This window comes from Neomonachus schauinslandi, chromosome 1 (genome assembly GCF_002201575.2).
Source record: "Neomonachus schauinslandi chromosome 1, ASM220157v2, whole genome shotgun sequence".
Taxonomy (NCBI): Eukaryota; Metazoa; Chordata; class Mammalia; order Carnivora; family Phocidae; genus Neomonachus; species Neomonachus schauinslandi.
This window is the reverse complement of record NC_058403.1, coordinates 128,635,586-128,655,979: the sequence shown is the minus strand read 5'-3', so window position 1 is coordinate 128,655,979 and position 20,394 is coordinate 128,635,586. Positions and strand designations below refer to the sequence as shown.

At 48.3% G+C, this 20,394-nt stretch overlaps 1 protein-coding gene and 1 non-coding gene across 3 annotated transcripts in view; one reads left to right on the top strand and one right to left on the bottom strand.

The window, feature by feature from the left end:
- SH3BP5 (SH3 domain binding protein 5) overlaps positions 1 to 20,394 on the top strand; it is a 71,115-nt gene that overhangs the window by 14,007 nt on the left and 36,714 nt on the right. For both annotated transcript variants that reach the window (XM_021678902.2, XM_021678903.2), the window contains exon 3: positions 12,183 to 12,311. In XM_021678902.2, coding sequence (XP_021534577.1) covers positions 12,183 to 12,311 — 129 coding nt within the window. The remainder of the gene's footprint in view (positions 1 to 12,182; positions 12,312 to 20,394) is intronic.
- On the bottom strand, positions 5,608 to 5,744 carry LOC123323193. Its single transcript, XR_006539269.1, has one exon. It is a non-coding gene; the product is annotated as a small nucleolar RNA SNORA70 (small nucleolar RNA).

Sequence of the window (20,394 nt, the reverse complement as noted above, 5' to 3'; positions counted from 1 at the left end):
GGTGTACATCCTTGGGAGGGGAACTTTACTTTCTGAGGCTTCAGTTACCTCATCTGTGAAATGGGAGCATCTGAGCCAAATGATCGGCAAAGTCCTGAGATTTTGACTTTAGCCATATGCCAAATGAATTATGAATCCCCCTTAGTCTTGATGATAGGGGAAATACAAAAGCTCTTTGGTCAATCTATGCTCTAATAGACTTAAAATTTTATTTTTATTGAAGCACTACTTGCATATAGGTAAGGAAAAGCCCCTGAGAAGTTTTACTGAGAAATGAAAGTCCTCTGCCTCATTCCTTCCCATCCCCGAGTTCCACTCCCAGAAACAACCACTTTTAATGTTTTTAGCTATTTCTTCTGGTGGATTCTTCTGTATCTCTAAAGTGATGGCAGTGGATTTTGACTTTGGTTCTTTTGCATCCTGTGCCCTCCTTTCTTTCCATTCTGACGAACTGCAGACAGGAGGGAGGGTTATCCAAAGGAGGCAGGATGGCTAGCTTGCCTGGAATGCTGTGGGGGGTGGAATTTTGCGTCCAAGAGAGGCTGCAATCCATGATCTCTAGAGCTTTCTGAGGTTACGTGAATTTGCCATATTGCCCTGATTCGAAAACTCGCGTTAACTATAAAATGGACCTTGTATTGCATTCCAACTTGGATGTTTGTTGAAACACTACGCCTGATAAACCTGCACATCAATAGTATAATCCATCCAAAAGGTAATATTTGCAAGTTTTTGGAAAAAAGTGGGTCTTGAAGTTGAGCAAATGTGTTAAGCCTTTTGGTGTAAACATGGAAATGGTTCACTTGTGGATGAACTCCGGAAAATGCCGTGGTTTCAGCAATTCTGCCTCCTCTTACACAAAGAATCCTGTGGGTTTAAAAACTTATGTTTGGCCATGAATGGAAAAGCACTGGGGCCTGTCAGTCTTTCCGGGGTGGGTGTGTTTGTGTGTGTGTGTGTGAGAGAGAGAGAGAGAGAGAGAGGATGAGCGTGTGAGAGAGAGTGTGTGAGAATGTAGGGTTATTATGTAACTTTAATCTTTCCTCCAGGGCTAACTAGGACTGACCCTTGTACCCCAAGATTTGAAGAGCTATGGGTTTTTTCCTTTGTGGTGCTTGGGACCTTGGGCTATTTAAACATACTGTTTTATAATTGGTTAAATTCCATTCTGGGGGCTCATGCACATGTAACATCAACAAAAAAGATGAATTGAATGTGAGTCTTTTCCAAACGGACATTCTACAAAGTAACTGGCTCATATTATTCAAAAATATCAAGGCCATGAAAGACAAAAAAAGACTGAAGAACTGTTCCAGATTAAAGGAGACTAGAGAAATGCGACAACTAACTGCAAGCTGGCAAGCCTGGATTGGATCCTGAAAGATTTTTTTCCTTTACTATGAAAGACAATAGTGAGACGGTTGATACAATTTGAATAACGTCAGAGACCAGATTAATTGGTTGTATCTGTGTTAACGTTCAGATTTTGATCATTGTACTCTGGTTACGTAAGAGAATGTCCTCATCTTTAGGAACTATGTGCTGAACTCTGTTAGGGTTAAGGGATATCATATCTGTATCTTAGCTTCCTTTTTTTCCAAGTCTGAAATTATTTTAAATTAAAAATTTGAAAGGAAGAGACTTTTCCTCATTCCCAGATCTGCCAGCTGACTTAACTCAGCTTCCAAATGGCAGGACCTCCCTTGGGGATGGGATCTTGACGTTGGCCAGATCTTCGAGGGAAACCCCATGGTCCGGGCTGGTGGGACAGCTCTGGTGGGTTGTGATGTCCTGTGAGAGGGGACTGGGTGCTCACCTGCGTGTTTGGAAACATCCTAGAGTCATATCAGAGCTCTAGAACAGCCTTTCTGTGTAGGAGGAACTTGGTTTTCTTTGGGCCTAAAGAAAATTCTAAGACCTCTGTTAACCTCAGAACAAGGGGAACTTGCATCAGGAAACTATACTGACCACCATCTTTTCTTTCCTTTTCCCCCCTCTCGGTGGAAGGAACCTCTTGATAATTGAGAACCAGGGCAGGTGGTGTGGTGCTATGAAAAGGGGAAACAGCACCTGGCCTTGTCACTGAGGCAGTCCAGCTGCATAGGGCCTGCCCTGGGTCTGGAGCTGGGCAGCGCCCAAGCTGGGATTAGAATCCCCTACACTCTGGCCCACAGCCACTCAGACAGCTTTAGTAAAAGGGAGGATTTTCTGAAAGGTTGAAGGAATCTTTCGTGGAAGCCAAGGGAGGGAAGCACCATAGAGCCTTAAGCATAGAGAGCCCAGACATCCCAGTTGGCCCGACCGTCTTGGTTCACGCCCGTTGTTCTAGCCTAGTTAGTAATAGTGCTCCACCTCACGGTCAACAGTGCCTTGGTTTGATTGATAATTTATCTGGCTGTGTAATTGCAAGATTAGAGTCTAGGGCCCAGCTGATCTCCCACAAGCCTTCCTCCTTTGCCGCCTCTGTTCTCCCCTTGGCCTTGACTCACTGTCCGCTCTCGCTTTGTCTCTCCCTGCTCTGGCTTCCTCTCTTCCCTGACAGTGGCGGGTCTTGTAGCAGAAATATGGTGGCGAGGTTCTAAAGGATGCGGGGGGGGGAGTCCCCACGGAAGGAACCGGTGGGTTTGGCAGACACCCCGGGAGGCCTCTGCGACTGAAGTCAGAGCTCAAGGTGAAAAAGAAAAGGAGTCAGAAGGGAGGGGTTAGGCACCTGGTTCCCAGCAATGACTGACTACTTCCAATCGGAAGGCCCAGCTCTCTTCTTCCCTGTTCTTTTGCATGCATGTTGCCATTCCTTTAGAGCTGTTCTAACCAGGTTCTTCTAGTTGGGATGCCACTCGCCGATGTGGAATTGGGCCTGCATGGCGATGGGGAATGTCTGGGGGAGGGGGGGCTGGCTCCAGCTCCCTGCTGCTCTTCTGCCCTCCCCCCTCCCCTCTCCACTTCTGCTTCCTCCTGGCTCCTGTGTGCTCAAGCCTTGGCCTTGCTGGGTGGGCTCTCTAGGCCCTGGCTCTACCCTGGAGCCTTCTTTCCAGTTCTGCCTCTGCTGCAAAATTCCTGAAGGAAAAATGAGATTGTCCTGCCCCCCCCCCCCCCCCCCCCCCCCCCCCCTCCCAAGGCTATGAAAGCCACTCCCCATGGAGGCTGGGACTGAGGGAAGGAAAACTGGACAGGGCAAGGAAAGGCCGCTGGAGGGCCCGAGGAGCGCGGCGTGGTCTCTCAGAGTGGAAAAGTGGAGTGAAATCCAGGGTCAGGAGCTAGCCTTGTGCAGTCCCAGGTAGCAACCACGAGCCACAGGTGGCTATTTAAATTAGAATTTAAACATTACAATGTAATTAGGAATTGAGGAAGTTGCACTAGCCACCTTTCACGTTTTCATTTAGCCACATGTGGCCGGTGGCTTCTCTGTTGGACAGATACAGAACATTTCCTTTCTTGCAGAAAGTTCTGTCAGACAGCCCTGGAGAGCTCTTACCCTTTTCACCCAAACACTGTTTCAAAGTGTTTTCTTGGTGTGTTTTAATAGCTGCCACAAGTGCTCTTAATAGATTGGAGGGGTGGAAAAAAAAACCATGGTATATAGGAAACATAAAAACATTCCAGGTACCTTATAACTGGTCAGTAAGTCAGACCATTTCCAGTGGTGCCTTTTGTCATGTAATTTGAGAATATGCCTGCAAACGGAGACTTTACGTGTCTAACTCTGGGTATTCTTCTGCCACTGTCATAATTTTACCGTATCCTAGTTCTGCATGTACTGTTTATTCCATATTTTCCTTTAAATCGACTCACATTTTTACTTCACTTTGTTTGACATGGAGACTTCATGACTGTAAGCGGAAAGCCATCAAGGGGAAATACGTTTTTTTAAAAGCGAGCTTTTTATTTTATGAAGTCTTTACTTTTAATTCCAGTGTAGTTAACATACAGTGTTAGCTTCAGGTGTATAGTATAGCGCTTCCACAGTTCTAGACCTTTCTCCGTGCTTATGGTACTGTACTCTGAAAGCAAGCTTTTTATTGCAGAATTTTACTTACACGTATGTACAAGTGCCCAACTCAGAAGGGCACAGCTTGGTGACTTGCAAAGCAGTGCTCTTTTGTTTCCAGTGGATTTGTTATTTTGCTTCTCAAATTTTAGCAGATTCCCTTCTCTGTGGAAAGCTCTGAGCTAGACCAGCTCCCCCTTTCTTAAGGAGGAGATTGGCAAATGTGAAGATGTGGGAAGGTGCCACAGAGACAAGTAGCACCCAACAGGGCCTTCTCCTTGGACAAAAGCAGAAGGATTCAAGAAAGATCTGAGAAGGAACAACTGTTCCACTGTTACTGCAAATACACCAGTGTTTCTAATTTGCGAGAGGTCTTTGCGGGGCAGGCCCAAGGAGAAGAGTGTGGCTTAGGCTACACAGCAGACTGATGCTTTTGGCCTCAGGTTCCCTCTACACACTTGTAATCCAATCATTGAGGACCCCAGAGAGCTCTGGATTTGTGGGTAATACCTATAAGATGTTCTGTGTTAGAAAAGGTAAAAACTTGTTTGATAGTCCTTTAAAAACCTGTATTAATTCATTAAAAAATAATAAACGTATTACATGTTGACACATATTTGATCAGCAACAACTATTTTCCCAAACCAAAAAATTCATAAAAGGAATGTAATCATTTAATAGTGTGCTTTTTTTTTTTTTTTTTTTTTAACAAGTCTCTTGCAAGTCTGGCTTAATAGAAGAGCTGAGTTCTCTGCTTCTGCATTCCATCTCTTGTAATGGCACATACCAAGTGGTCTCTGGAGACATCCACTGAACACTCATGAGAGAATGAAGGTGAAAAGGCAAATAAGTCCAACGTGATAATGAACATGGTTTTGACCTTGCAGACTCCCAGTAAAGGCTCAGGGACCCCCCCCCCCCCCCCCACGGCGCCCTGGCCCCCACTTTGGGAGCCACAGGTGAAGCGAACCACATCCAACGAAAAGACTGAAGGTGTGTGCTTTTGTCTGAAGTCTGACACGCACTGGCTTGTGGCCTGAGATACCTGCAGACTGGGGACCGTCATTCTTGCTAAGCCCGTCTTACAGGGTCATTGTGCGGCTCAGTTAATGCCTGTGAAATCTTTCTAAAGCAGCGGTGTATTTATAAATGGCATTACTAAGGATCTTTTGAAGTATGGCAGCATCTTTACTTTGTAGGACAGGGGTTTTTTTTTTGTTTTTTTGATAGGAAGTAGGATTTATTGGTGAGCGTGAATAGGGAGGGGCAGTACGGAGGTTCTCATGAGAGCAGAGCCCGCCATTTGTCCAAGGGGCCACGATTAGGGATGTATTTGACCCCACAGCCATGTGGGATGAGTCACTTTTCAGCCACCATGTCTTCAAATTCATCCACATTATACTTAGTAAAGCCCAACTTCTTGGAAATGTGGATCTTCTGGCGGCCAGGGAACTTGGCCCTGCGTAGGGTCTTGATCACATGCTCCTTGTTCTGTGGCTTGGTACAGAGGGACATGACTTGGCCGATGTGCCCTGGGGCTTTCCAAGGGCACCTCGCATCCCTTTCTGGAGCCTAGGTTGGAGATAGCATGAGGTTAGACGTGACTGCCCACTGAGAGGGGTTGTCTCCAAGGTCCGTTAGGGCAACCCATACAGCCACCAGGCTGCATACACTACCAAGGAGGCTACTGCAAGGAGCCCTTGCACACTGGGTCCCCGTAGGGAAAGAAAAAGACAGTTATTTTAAAAAACTGATGCCCCGTCTTCAGCTTACTTGGTTCTAGGGTCACCTTTGTGAAGGGGACAGGCTGTCATTCTCAGCTTACAGGTGAGCTAACTGAAGCCTAGATCAGTGGACTGGCCAGAGAATAGAGACTTGTCCCCACTGTGGAGACACCAGGCACGCTGTTTCCAAGGCCGGCTGGCGCGGGCCGGTTTGCTTTAGCCGGAGTGCTGACCTGACCCTGGGTGTATTTCTGACACACTGACACATTCAGACAGGGCTCTCTGCCACCCACAGCAGTTCTTTGCTTGAAAAAATTGCCCTCAGTCTGAGTCACCTAACGGAAGTGACACGGTTTTCAGATTTGAAGCCTGAGGGATCCAAGCAGAGGGAACTCTTAGAACTTCTTCACCTGCTGGTCTAAAAAATCAGCTGGTCAACAGCCCCAGATGGTAAATGACTTGTTTTTCTTGACCGGTGAAAGATCTCGTTCTCAGGAGAGTAGTTTATACGAAAGTGCATGGATCATTTACTGTGGGGAAAACCGCTCTCTCTCCTCCCCGGACGTTCCTGGAAGCAACCCTCCCCTCTGGTCTTGGGAAACACATTTTTTCTGTAATTGTAGGTGATAGGACAATCATGGTCAATTCTCTCCTTGAAGTAGGAACTAAGGCAAAAAGCACAAATTCAGTTGTGGCAAGCGGTCTTTAAAGATGTGGCCAACTGGCATTATGATGGATTTAAAGAAATACTTTATACAGGTTAGGTTGAATTAAAGTTTGAGATTATGCTCCATATAAGCATGGCTTTGTTGTCAGGGGAAAGAACCTTCAGCAGTTGACCATATTACAGTGCTTTGCTGTGGTATGGACTATAGATTGACGCTCCCCTCCCTGTCTACACTGATATGACTACCTTAAAGCATCTTTCTCTCTCTTTTTTTTTTTTTAAAGGGTTCATGCAATTGCAAATGACAGAAATCTATTTTCTTTTTTTAAAGATTTTATTTATTTGACAGAGACACAGCAAGAGAGGGAACACAAGCAGGGGGAGTAGGAGAGGGAGAAGCAGACTCCCCACTGAGTGGGGAGCCAGATGTGGGGCTCGATCCCAGGACCCTGGGACCATGACCTGAGCCAAAGGCAGACACTTAACGACTGAGCCAGCCAGGTGCCCCGACAGAAATCTATTTTCAACTAGCTTGAACAAAATATGAAACAGTGGTGACAGCTGGGGGGGTGTGTGCACCGTTTTGGCTCTGGGGAAGGTGGAGTATAGGGTTAGACTGTGCAGCATTGCTGGGTCCAGAAGCTCCAAGGTTGCTGGGCCTTCCTACTCTCAGGCTCTTCTCTCACGGTGCCAAGATGGCTGCCATCTGCTCCACTCTTTCCTTCCATTCTCGCAGCCATCTCAAGAGAAAACAGTTCCTCTAACAGTTTCAGGAAAGTCCCAGGATGAAGTCTCATTGGTTCTGATGGGTCACATGCCCTCCCTCCACAGTCACCGAGGCTAGGAGTATCCGAATCTGATTGGCCAGGCCTGGGTCACATGACCACTTCTGGGCCCTGGGTGAGGCCCAAGAAAATCAGGGCTGTTAACATTGGGCAGGCAGGAGAGATTTTGGTTTGTGGACTCGCACGCTCCAGTATTTGTGGAGAGTGGTTACTCAAATGGCTATGATTCTGTGTGGAATGGTAAAACTGGGTCTGCTTTATCTTCTCGAGGAGAAGGCTGGCTTTGTGTTCAGCTTTTAATGCGTCTTGGATGAATAGGCTTGTTGGGGGTTGGACGTGAGCCAGTCGTGCGTCACCGTCCCCGCCAACACAGCCTCATTGATAGAGGCAAACGCTGGTGTCAAATCCAGTCTCTTGGGTGCGATACCCTTTGGTGGCCAGACACTTACCCAGGCTGGTGGTCCCTGAATCTGCCCGCCAGAATCACCTCAGGAGCCCTGTTCACTCTTGGGTAAAACCCAGATCTGATCCGGTCATGCCTCTGCTTAAAAATTCACCATGGTATTTTACCACAATTTTCAAAAAGGGAAAAACAAAATAAAAAAACCCCTGTGTTAGTGACCCGTCCTCCTACCCCACTCCCGTTTTTTCCCTCCTTTAAAGGCCGTCTAATCAGTTTAATGTATTTTAGCTGGTTAGGTAGTAACTTCTATGACTCTAAATAGTGGGCTTTGTGTGGCTGCTTGTTGATTTATCAGTTTGTTACCATCTGCCAGCATCCCACTTGGAAGATGAGATCTTAATCTCTTTCCTCCCCCTGACCCCCCAGGCACCCCCGTTTCCAAACACTTCCTTTCCTCCCAACAGAACTATGATGTGGTCGGTATTCAGTGGTCACGTGATTGCCGTTATGGACGTGCTGCACAGTGGAGCCTTCCAGTAAACTACCATTACCTTCCTTTTTGTGGTAGAACGCGTTCTTCGGTCATTTCTGACGGGGGCATGGGAGGTCAATTGAGACTAATGTCGAAATAAATCAGTCCACCATGTCTCCCCACTGTGCATGGGATAAAGTTCCAGTGCCGTAACTCCGCACACGTGCCCCTTCTTGTTCCAACCCCCACCTGCCCCCTGGCCTGCTGGTCTTTGCTCATATGCTCCTCCCTCTGCGGCTAATGCCGCTGCCGCTCTGTCTGGGGAAATGCCCAAATCCCCTTTCTTAGCGGCCTGGCTTGGATGACACTTTGGGTGGCCTTCCCAGTTGTAGGTCTGTTGCACCGTGTGTATACTGAGGTCTTAGTATTTCTCACGTGACATTATTTATTTACGGCTTGAGTTTAAATCCTGGCTCTGCCATTTCCCAGCTCTGTGGCCTCGGGCAGGCTACCTCTGTGCCTCAGTTTTCCTCTTTGTAAAATGCAAATAACAGCAATAGCGCCTGCCTGCTAAGGTTGTTAGCGATTGCACAAATTGATGGAATTAAAGCATTTCTAATAGTGCCTGCCACGTAATAAATCGCCATCTGCGCTCTACGTCCCTCTCCCTCACAAAGGCAGACTTGGGTGGGTTCTAGTCACCAGAGCCCAGAATAGCTCTTTGGCAAGTTAAGTCTCCAGGGGCTGGGCTGGGCACCTAAATAAGAGATGCAGGCCGGGTGTGATTCAGGCATGGGGGGGGGGGGGTGTTGGGGCCTGGAAGGGGCAATCTCTTTCTGAGGGGGCATCTCATATTCTACTTCTAGGCGGGTGCCAGGTAGGAATGGGGGCCCAGTGTTGCCAGATTATCAGAGTCTTTTCCCTTATGAGAAGTTTTGAGAGTCCACTTTTTTTTTTTTTTTTTTTTAATGGGTTTTCCTGGCATTTAGTACATGGTACAGACCAAAGGCACTAAGCCTACTGGCCCATAGGCTGCTGGTTTGGGGCCCAATTCTCATTTTGCGAATGAGGCCCAGAGTGACGACGTGATCTGCCTTGGCTCACACGCCGACTGATTGGGCCCTCCGTTTTCTCACTGGTCTGGACAGGCTTAGCACTGGTGCTGCCGCCCATGGTGGGGACTTTGAGAATTCAGTCGTGCACGTGGCGCATTTGCCAAGCATCTGCCCACACGGTATAACAGGTTGCTCCTTCTATCATGTCAGCCGCGCCTGCCTCAGCGAGACCTCCTTGGTGTTTTTTTAAATAGGACGTGGGTCTCTCTTTATGCCGCGTGGTGGTGGGGGATTGTGTGCATTTACCGAGCATCTGCTGGGTGTCCAGGAACTATTAGTTGTTTTACATTTGCATTCTCCTTCATTCCTTCTAACCGCCCTCCCTATAAGATGTAAAGTAGCTATTTAATAGGTGATAAAAATGATTAATAAAGAAGTTAGCTGATTAGGGCCTCACAGACGTTTGGATGGGATTGGGTCTCTTTATATATCTTTCATGTGAAATATATATATTTATTTACATTTTATATGTATTTATATATAAATACATAAATATATATATTTGTATTTATAGGTTTATTATATATATATTTTATACATATATATATAAAATATATAAAAAATATATATAAAATTCCAGGCTTCAGACAACATGCCGCCTCCTACATATTGGAAGTTAAGCCTGGGAGAAGCTCAGTGGGGCTTTACTAGTCCCTGGGCTGCCTTATGCACCGGCGCCTGGAAGACAAACCTAGTGGTGTTCTTCATCCTTAGAAGCTGTAGCAGGTGACTTTGGGCCTGGCTAGATAGATGAGAAGGCAGAGAAGATGATGATGATGATGACGATACAGGACTGGGGGAGAGGACCAAGGCCAGTGTCAGAAGCAGTCTGGGGTTCAGGAGCTGAGAAACTGCCACACAAAGCAAAGGCAGTATCCTCATATGCTGGGGTGCTGGCCTCGTTTCCAAAGCCATCTAGCAAGCCCTGGCGCCATATGATAGACGGGCATGAAATAGAAGTCAGCAGAACCTCCTTCACCCCCATGAGCCATCCCATTGGCCCAAGAGGCCCCTACGATTCGACGTTTAGAGATTCCAGAGAGTTCCCTGTGAGGCAGGCCCTCTGCAGCCAGCGGAGCGCACACGGGTTCTGCCAGCAGGATGGCTGCTTGGTCTTGGGGCAGCCCCACGGCTGGTGTTTATGTGTTGTTCATCTTCAGAGTATCCATTTCCCCTCTCAAATGTGAGCCTCTCCCTCCACCCCCCCCCCCACGTGTGGCTGTGTCACGCAGATGCTAAAGGGAAAAGGAGTAAAGGGGTGTAGGGTCTGTGTAGTACTAACCCAGCTCTCCAATAGGTCTTCCTAGACATTGGACTAAAGTCCTTCTTTTTATTTGTTTGTTTGTTTGACAGAGACAGCAAGAGAGGGAACACAAACAGGGGGAGTGGGAGAGGGAGAAGCAGGCTTCCCGCCGAGCAGAGAGCCCGATGTGAGGCTCCATCCCAGGACCCTGGGATCATGACCTGAGCCGAAGGCAGCTGCCTAACGACTGAGTCACCCAGGCGCCCCCCCTTTTTTATTTTTTATATTATTGTATTTGTAAAGTCCTTTTTAATTGTATTTCCTCCTTGTGAAGTCCGTGGATCTGGGTTTGTTGACTTTCACAGCGTGGTTAAGCCTGGAACGGCCCACCTGCCGGTTCCTCCTTTCCAAACTCTTATCGGAGGCCCAGGTTGCTCTAGCTGTCTCCAGCGTGGGTGGCCACCCTTATCTCTTGCCATTCTCCACATTCCAGACTTCTAGCTTCGTCCAGGTTTTTTTTTTTTTTTTTTTTTTTTTTTGAAACCCCGTGCCTCTCCCTCTCCCCTCTCTGCTGGACATGGCTCCTCCGCTCGGGGCTGGGTATTTCCTCTCCCTCCCCCAAGTGAGCATTCGCACTTCTGGCTTCTGTGTATATGGTACCCACAAGTCTCCCTCTTGCCACCCCCTCCCACCTTACCTGGCCTGGCGAGGTTCTCTGCTGCTGGGTTCCACGACACTGGTACCATTCTCATCCTGGCACAGACTTTTCTGGAATGGGCTATAGTGCGTGCCTCTCCCACCAGATTGGAAGTGCCCTGGAGACAGGCACCAAGCCTGAGGCCCAGCAGGGTCTGGCACGTGGGAAGTTTCCACACAGTGTTTAATGTAGACTACATCATATGGTTGAGGATTCCATGGGAGTGTAAGGAATGGGGCCACCATTATGGACTGGTGGCCAGGGGTGGCTGGACTAGATGTCTTCCTCTGAGGACCCAGACAAAACTTTTTTTTCTTTTTTTAAGATTTTATTTATTTATTTGACAGAGAGAGACACAGCGAGAGAGGGAACACAAGCAGGGGGAGTGGGAGAGGGAGAAGCAGGCTTCCCTCGGAGCAGGGAGCCCGATGCAGGGCTCGATTCCAGGACCCCGGGATCATGACCCGAGCCAAAGGCAGACGCTTCACGACTGAGCCACCCAGGCGCCCCCCCCAAACAGAACTTTTAAATCAAATCTAAGGGGCACCTGGGTGGCTTAGTTGATTAAGCGTCTGCCTTCGGCTCAGGTCATGATCCCGGGGTCTTGGGATCAAGCCCCACGTTGGGTTCCCTGCTCAGTGGGGAGCCTGCTTCTCCTTTTCCCTCTGCCTCTCCCCTGCTTGTGCTCTCTCTCTCTCTGTCAAATAAATAAAAAATATTTAAACCAAACCTGAGTTGTCTACCTTCATATGGTAGTCACTAGCTGCACTTATTTTTAAAATATAAATATATTTAATTAAAATTAAATAAATTAGAAACCCATTTCCTCGGTCTCAGCCAATTGTAAGTGCTCCGTAGCCAAATGTGGCCAGTGGCTGCCATACTGGGCAGTGCACGCGGTAGAACGTTTCCAGTATCACAGAACGTTTCGGACAGTGCTGCTCTAGACACTGTGTTGTAAAAGTATTTATTTCGGGGCTTGTAGGTTTGTGTGCAGGCTCTCCTTGGTGCTTTTGAGTTAGGGAAGGTGGATTTTCCTGGATGCCTTCTCAAGCCTGAACTGTTTCCTTGTTTTCTCCTTGGTGCAGGATGCTCGTCAGAAGTTCCGCTCTGTTCTGGTGGAAGCAACGGTGAGACTGGACGAACTGGTGAAGAAAATTGGCAAAGCCGTGGAGGACTCGAAGCCCTATTGGGAGGCGCGCAGGGTGGCGAGGCAGGTAAGGTAGCCCTGCAGACCGTCTGCCCTGCCTCTGCCTGCCGCCCCAAACTGGGTCTGGGGTGCACCTTCTGACGGCTGTGCCTCCCACCGAAGGGTAGAAGCGCGAGTCCCCGGAGATGCAGAATGACGGTGACTTTGTAAACAGCTGCATTTGAAGACAGCCTCTTATTTTCCCCTCCCCCCACAAGCTGCTCCATTCCAGCTCTTGATGCTCTTAATAGAGTGTGGGTGCTGGCATTTGGATGACCCCGTGAGTGGGTGCCACTTGGATGCCGAGTTGGTGCCCAGATCCACTCCCCGGCAGCTGGGCCATCTTGTGCGGCGTGGGACCTAGTTCTGGCTTCACAGTGTGTCTTCTTTTGTCAGCACTGATGTGATGCAGTGTTGTGCTTGCGTCCCCTCCCAGCCTCTGATAGCCAGGCCCCATGAACGGGGAGGGGGGGTGGTGGAGGAAAAGAGCCCCCAACACTCAGCAGGCCCCGGGGCTGGGGGCTTTCACAAACCTCCGTCCACTCTGGCTTCCCCGTCCCGTGTCTCTTCAGTGTGACTTGCCACCCAAAGTAGGCCTAGGCAGGGTGGGGTGGGGGGGTGGTTTCAGAGTTTGGGTTCCGTCCCTGGTATGTGTTTATGTGATGGAAGCTGTGGTCTCTGCTGGTAAGAAAGTGTGGGCAACAGGTATTTGGACACCTACCATGTGCACAGGCAGGTGGAGGTATGGAAGGGGAGATCATGGGAGGGTGAACCCTTGAGAGATGAAGCCCCAGAAATGGAAGAACATGTTCAGATCAGACCCATTGAGGGTCAGAGGCCAGGAGTTGGGCATTCTTCCCCTTTGCGCTGCCTCCATGCACCTCTCCAGTTTCTCATCAGGGGATCCCCTTGATGGCTTTGGTGGTTCTCCCGAGATCCTAGGTATGTTTTTGGCTTTCGCACTCTGAACCCTGAGCTGAGCTTTCTGTTTGGAGCCTGCCAGATCTGTTGCCTTGTTCCTAGACGGAATAGCTGCCTGAACCCAGTCTCCTTCCCTGGCCAGCTGCATGGCGTTGTACATCAGAGTGCCAATTACTCATTGGTCTCCAACAAGCTCTGAGCAGCCACCCCGCTTTCTACCTTTCTCTGGGCCCCACCCAGGCCTCTGGCTTTCCAGGGAATGAAGCCCTTCTCAAAAGGTGCTGGCCAGTCCCCAGGAGCTCCAGAGCCCTGAGGTGCTCTCTCTCAAAAGTACCTGTGTCCCACAGTCTTTCAGGTGCACCCCAAGTTGGGGATGTCTCATTCCCCCGCCACACCCCGCTGCCATGTAGCCCAGAGTAGAAGTAGTCTTGATGTACGATTGCAGCATGAAGGGTTTGAGAAGAAATTTCTGATAATTTAATGTAAGCACTGATGAATACTGAGGAGGTTATGAAATCTCTTTTTCTGAAAGTCTTCAAAGCTTGAATTTGTTGCCTTCTGCCTCTCTTGGGCCCACAAATATCCTTAAAACCACCCACGTGCCCGCGCCTCAGGATGATTAAGAGTGGTCTGTTAAACCAAGCCCTTGGAGTTGTGGCAGATGTTTGCCCACCTGGTCCCTGGAGCTTGGGTTTCGGCACAGAGCTGGCTAAAGGAGCGTTTGTGGTTCAGGGGATGCTGGAGGTTGGTCCATTAGGTCACTGGCCCCAGCTGGTGGGAGGTGTCCACTGTTGGCTGTAGTCCTGTCACATGTGCTTCTACCTCAGAGTCTTTGAACTTCCTGGTCCCTCTGCTTGTCATTGATTTAACCCCAGAACTTGCGTGGTCCACTTCCTTGTCTTCAGGTTTCTGTTCCAATGCCACTTTATCAACAAGGCCTTCCTGGGCTACCATTGACGTAACTGCCACTCGCCATCTCTAGCACCTCCATCCCTCATTCCTTGATTTGCCATTTCTCCGTAGTACTCTGTCCAGCTGACTTGTTATTGTTTACTTGTTTATAGTAGTGCAGCTCTGTGATGAACGCCTGAACAGATGCGTGAACGACGAGTTGGCAGGCCACAGCAGAGCCCATGCTCCTCCTGGCCCGCCCTTGGCATTCTGAGCGTTTCTTCCATTACCCTTGACTCCCAACTTACCTGCCACATGGCCACGTGAGCAGAGGGGTAGGAACACGGCTGGTAAATCCAGCTTTGTCTGGGTTGGGTCCATTTAAATCTCATGCTGGGTAGGTCCCCAGTTGTCTGTGACACATCTGGGGTAGGTTTCACACCACGCTCTTCTGTACCCAAATCCTCTCTGATGGGGAAAGAGGTAGGAGGGAGCTGGGCTGGCAGGGTCCCGCTGCTGGGCACCTGCGACCTATGGCATTGCTCCTTCCTCTCATTCCTTCTCTTGGCTGGTGAGGACAAATGATCGTGACAATTGTGGAGTTCTGTGGGTGAGCCACTGAGTCATCAGGTCTCTTGAGATTATACCCAGACCCTGGGGGTGACTGACTCACTGTCAGCCAGCAGAGGCCAAGATGATTGTTAAAGGAACCCCTGCCTTCTTGCAGGTGGGGCAGGAAGAAGAAGGGCGGGGAAGGCCCAGAGGGACCCCTACCCCTCAACCCCAAGGGACTTTGTTGGTCTGTAGCCGAGGAACTGGAAGGACGCTCAAAGGCTGAGGCTGGTTGCGGCTGTCATATTTCATCTGCGCACATGGTGGGCTGTCTGGGCTCGGGCCAGGTGGTGAGTCTGTTTGTGCACCCGCATCCTCTGACCTTCCTGATGGTGAAGGGGGTGCGGTGCCCCTCCAGCGGCTGCCAAGTGGGGCTTCCTGTTTTCTTCCTCTCTCTTATCCCCACCCCCTTCCTTTCTATATTTATGGACCCTCTGGCTGTGTACAGCGGGGATGGTCTCAAGGATGCCTTCAAAACATCTGCTTCTAGTGTGTATCAGGAGGCGCTATGTTCCCAGGGCCTCTGCATCTTTGTCTATGTGACAGGGGTGGTTACCGGAGCAGCCTTGGCGCTCTCGTGAGGTTGTCTTTAGGATTTAAGTGAGATAACGTGTGTGTTTGACTGCAGAAACCCTGCATGAGCTTAGGTTTCAGCTCCATTAAAGAAACTTTTTGTTGTAGAAAATTTTGAAAATAAATGAAGAAAAGTCTCCATGTCTTCTGTTAATATTTGATTTATATCTCCTATTTTTATTTATTTATTTTTTTGTGTAAGAGATTATCCTGTGGTGGTGGTTTTCTACTGTCTGAATGCCCATGTCCATCCATCCAGAGTCGCAGTGGAAAGGAGACTTAAAGAGCTTCGTTTTCCAGAAAGAGTTTACAAAGGCTTGTAATTGTTGGGCCAGTAGAAATTCTATTTGCTTATCAAAAATTTGCATTAACTTTATTGTTCCCGATGTCATGTCAGATCAGGAATGGGTCAGATCCAGTCCTGTGAGGGGGAAAACCCAGCCCAAATTCTGCCGAGAGGAGGTAGAACACAGCCCCCCAGCTGGGGTGGGGGCAGGACACTGGCTTTGATGGATTTGAGGGCTTTTGTCCTTGAGCTGCAGCTTGTCTGTAAGGCTGCTTTGACGTATCTGTCAGCCCATGTGGCCTTCAGTGTGTGGCAGGGGATGTTCTGATGAGGGGGCGGAGCCGTGTGACTCAGTAAAGCCTGAACAGCTGAGAGTGTTTCTGGCTTGCTTCGCTCCCTGGGCTCTAACTTGTCTAGCAGTAACCCTGGGCCTGTCATTTTTAGTGCGGCCACTCCCCATGCTGCTGCTGCCTTTTTTTTTTTTTTCTTTTTAAGATTTTATTTATTTATTTGACAGAGAGACACAGCGAGAGAGGGAACACAAGCAGGGGGAGTGGGGGAGGGAGAAGCAAGCTTCCCGCCGAGCAGGGAGCCCGATGCGAGGCTCGATCCCAGGACCCTGGGACCATGACCTGAGCCGAAGGCAGACGCTTCACGACTGAGCCACCCAGGCGCCCCTTTCTTCATATTTTTAAAGAGGTGTGGAAACTATATAGAACATACATTTTGCCATTTGGAAGTGTGTAATCCAGCAGCATTAAGTACATTCATATTGTGGGGCCACGCCTACCACCATCCATCCCCAGAACTTTTTCATCTTCCCAAACAAACTGCAGCTCCGTGCTTATTAGACACCAACGCCCCAGTCCTTCCAACCCTCTGCCCTTGGCAACCATTGTTCTACTTTCTGTCCCTATGAATAAGTACCCGATATAAATGGAATCATGCAGGATTTGTCCTTCTGTGACTGGCTTCTCTCTCTTTGCCTAACATCCTCAGGGTTCGTCCATGTTGTAGCGTGTGTTAAAATTCCATTCCTTTTTAAGACTGAGTAATATTCTGTTGTATGGATACACCACATTTTGTTCCTTCATCCATTGATGAATACATACGGGCAACGCTCATTGTTTTTACATAGTTGCAGTGTGTCAGAAGACTTTGCAAACCTGAAGAGCAACAGAAATGCAAAACAGTGAGGGTTGTTCGGAGGTTGCCTGTTTTGTGTAAGTCTGTGCCCCACACGTAAGCTCCTTTGGGGGAAGTTAGGCGAGTGGGAAGACATTTAAAGCTTGTGGAGTGACTTAGCTGTAGGACAACTGGCAAAGCCAGGCCTCTGAGCCAGACCTATTGGCTTTGAATCCCAACTTACCATGGGACTTTGGTGGGTTACTGAATCTCTGTGCCTCAGTTTCTTCATCTGTAGAATGGAGTCGTGTATGTTAGCTTTTGCTGGGACACAAATCACCCCAAACTTAGTGGCCTAAAACACTTATTTAGCTCATGATTTTGCTGGGCAGTTTTTCTGATCTCAGGCTTGGCTGATGTCCTGCATATGTGATCAGTTGGTGGGTTGCCTGGGGGCTGGCTGATCTCCGATGGCTTTATCTGTCAGGCACTTGGGTGGTCAGCTAAGGCTTCCCCGGGTGACTGGACCACATGCGTCTCATCCAACAGGCCAGTGAGGGCTTCTTCATGTGGTATGGGGATTCCAGGAATAAAGAGGACAAGCCCTTTTCAAGCCTCTGCCTACATCCCACTGGTTAATGTCCTGTTGGGTAGAGAAAGTCAGTTCAAACTCAAGAGGTGGGGAAAAAAAACTCCACCGCAAAGCACCCGCAAAGTCTTGTAGCCATGTATGCAACTTAACAGGGATTGAACTAGTACATGTAAAGCATTTGGATCAAAGAAAAAGAATCTAAGTTGTTATTCCAGATGTATTTTGCTATCAAATATTGTGTCTCTGTGGTGAATTTGCTGCCTTAACAAAAGACCACCATGCTAGAAACGGCTGGATGGCAGAGAGAGTCCTGTGCTGGCTGAGAGGAGATACGTAAAATGTCAAGAATTTGAGGACTGGAGGGTGACCCCAGGTAACTACTGAGTCACCTGTGGGGGTAAAGTGTGCCAGAGGATCAAAAGTGATGAGGGGGAGTATCTGACTGACTTTTTCACTGATGGCAAGTGCTGTAAGCCCTGGCAGACAATGTGGTGAGGGTCTTGAATAATGGAGAGTTATGTTTTCCATGAAATGAAACAGCTCAAATGCATCAGATAATCCCTTTCATTCTTATGTTAACTGTAGAGGAACAGAGCATTGTAGTCTTTCTTTGTTGGGAAATTCTAGACATTGGTTTTGTTTGCAGAAGGCCCTCCATAAGTGGAGAAGGAGAGGGCTGGGTTTCACAAAGTGGGGACATAAACTCAAGGATATGTCAGGGATGGGTTATTACTCTCTTTACTTGTTCGGGTATTTTTTTTCCTCTGAATTTATCATTTTCTTTTACTCAACAGATATTTACTGGGTTCCTGTCGATGGTCAGGCCCTTGTTTTAGGAACAGAACAGAACAAAGAGCCTAACTGTGGAGCTGGTATTCATTCCCCTCTTAGTCTCATAAAAGTATGTAGGGTGGGGTGTTGTGGGCAAAAGTAGAATCTTTTGGTCTCACTTAAAGTGTGAGTTCCCCACCCATTTGAGAACTAGAGTGAGACTATGGATTACAGTGGGCTAGTGGATTGGCGAGTAAAAGGGTTTCTCGAAGTATTTTCTCAGCATCTCCCCTTTGTGTGCTGGCCACTGTGGAGCATAAAATGTGGTCCGTATCCTCCAGGAGCCCCGTCAATACATATAAGCAAGGTGATTTTAAGGCATAGGTTATTACAGTCCCTGGTCATTATTCACAATAGTTAGGTTTTCCAAAGTCACTACCAATGCTGAATTAGAGAGGCATCCTATTGAGGCATTGCTCCTAGGGGAAATAGAGGGTCAGGGTCCTGAGAGCCTCTGGTCACATTTTCATCAACTGATCCATACATAACCTTCTTTCATGTATGTCTTTAAAGACACCTTATTTAGGGGCACCTGGGTGGCTCAGTTGGTTAAGCGACAGTCTTTTTTTTTTTTTTTTTAAGATTTTTTATTTTTTATTAGAGAGCGAGTACAAGCAGGGGGGAGCAGCAGGGAGAGGGAGAAGCAGGCTCCCCACGGAGCAGGGAGCCCGATGCGGGACTCGATCCCAGGACCCTGGGATCATGACCTGAGCCGAAGGCAGACGCTTAACCATCTGAGCCACCCAGTCGCCCCAAGCGACATATTCTTGATTTCAGCTCAGGTCGTGATCCCAGGGTCGTGAGATTAAGCCCCGTGTCAGGCTCCATTCCCAGCGTGGAGCCTGCTTCAGACTCTCTCTCTCTCGCCCCACTGTGTGCATGTTGTCTCTCTCAAATAAATCTTAAAAAAAACACAAAGACACCTTATTTAAAAGTAACTAATTATATACAGTACTTCCTTATAATAAAACACTAGCCAAGGAGGTTCGAACATTTTCCTGACCCTGGGTGACATGATCGTAAATTTACTTGGCTTTTAGCATCACGCAGTGTTGCCCACTATGTTTTTTTAATTGGTCATGATCTCCCATGCTTTGATACCAAATGGGGTCCACAGATTAGCCACTTTTCTGTAGCTTCCTCATGCACTATGGACTTGACTTTAACACTTAACTGGAGCAACTTCTTATGGGGATCTGCAAATTTCCTCTTCCTTTTTCTGGATGTACTGTATTGTTGATTCATTAACATTAAACTCATGGCCAACAGCACCGTGACTCATGCCTGAATGACGCGTATGTGAAACACATATTTTTTCCATAAGGCATCTACATCGTAGCCTTCTTGCACTTAGGAACACTAGCCAGCACTTCAGCACTAGGCTTGGGGGCCAATTTAAACAGCTGAATCCGACAAAAAGCACAAAAATGTGAGAAATGTGGCACTGAGTAGACAGGGGTGGACAGTTGTTTACAGCGTGAGAGCCGCAACAAGAAGGCCGAGTGTTGCCTTCCTTGTTAGGCTGCAGCCGGGAAGGTGCGTGTGGAGTGACCGAACTGTTTTTGCTACCCTGTGTGCATCCAGACCCTGCAAGTGCTGTAAATATTGATTTTGGGGTTACAAAGAAGTTTTAGCGAGTAGGCAAATTTGCAAATGTGGAATCCGTGAATACTGGGGACCATTTGTACTCACTCAAGGGTGAGGCTCATTTGTTAGAGAACTGAACCCCATGGCCCAGGTGTAGATATTGTGTCGAAGAAGCCAGTGGGGTGAGGTCACTCTAGGGAGTGGGAGTGTGGGGGAAGTCTGGGCAGAAAGGCACACTGGAGCCCCAAAGTGCAAGAGAGAGTCTGGGTAGGAAAGACGAAAGAGCTGAGATCTGAGGGAGAGAAGCCCGTGTGGGCATAACCTGGGGTAAGTGTGTCAGCTCAAGGGCTATGGAAAGGGAGCCTATGGGAGCTGAAGGCCCAGATGGGGAAGGATGGTGGCCAACTGAGGGAGTACCTCCAGGCTGGGTTGAGAAGCTGCAGAGAAGCCACCGTGGGCTCTTATGTGTGCGAGTTACGTTGTTTGAGATGGTAAATTAGACATACTAAATGTTGTCTTACATTAATGGCTGCACCATCTTTTGAGATCTAACTATGTGTTAAGCACCATGTGTACTGTTGTGGGGGTGGGGGTGGGGGGGTTGTCATTTATCTTTCCTGTTTGTCCCTATAGTACAGATGAGGAAACTGGTCTTGGAGCCCAAAGACCATTACTTGGGCCTTTGCCTAAACC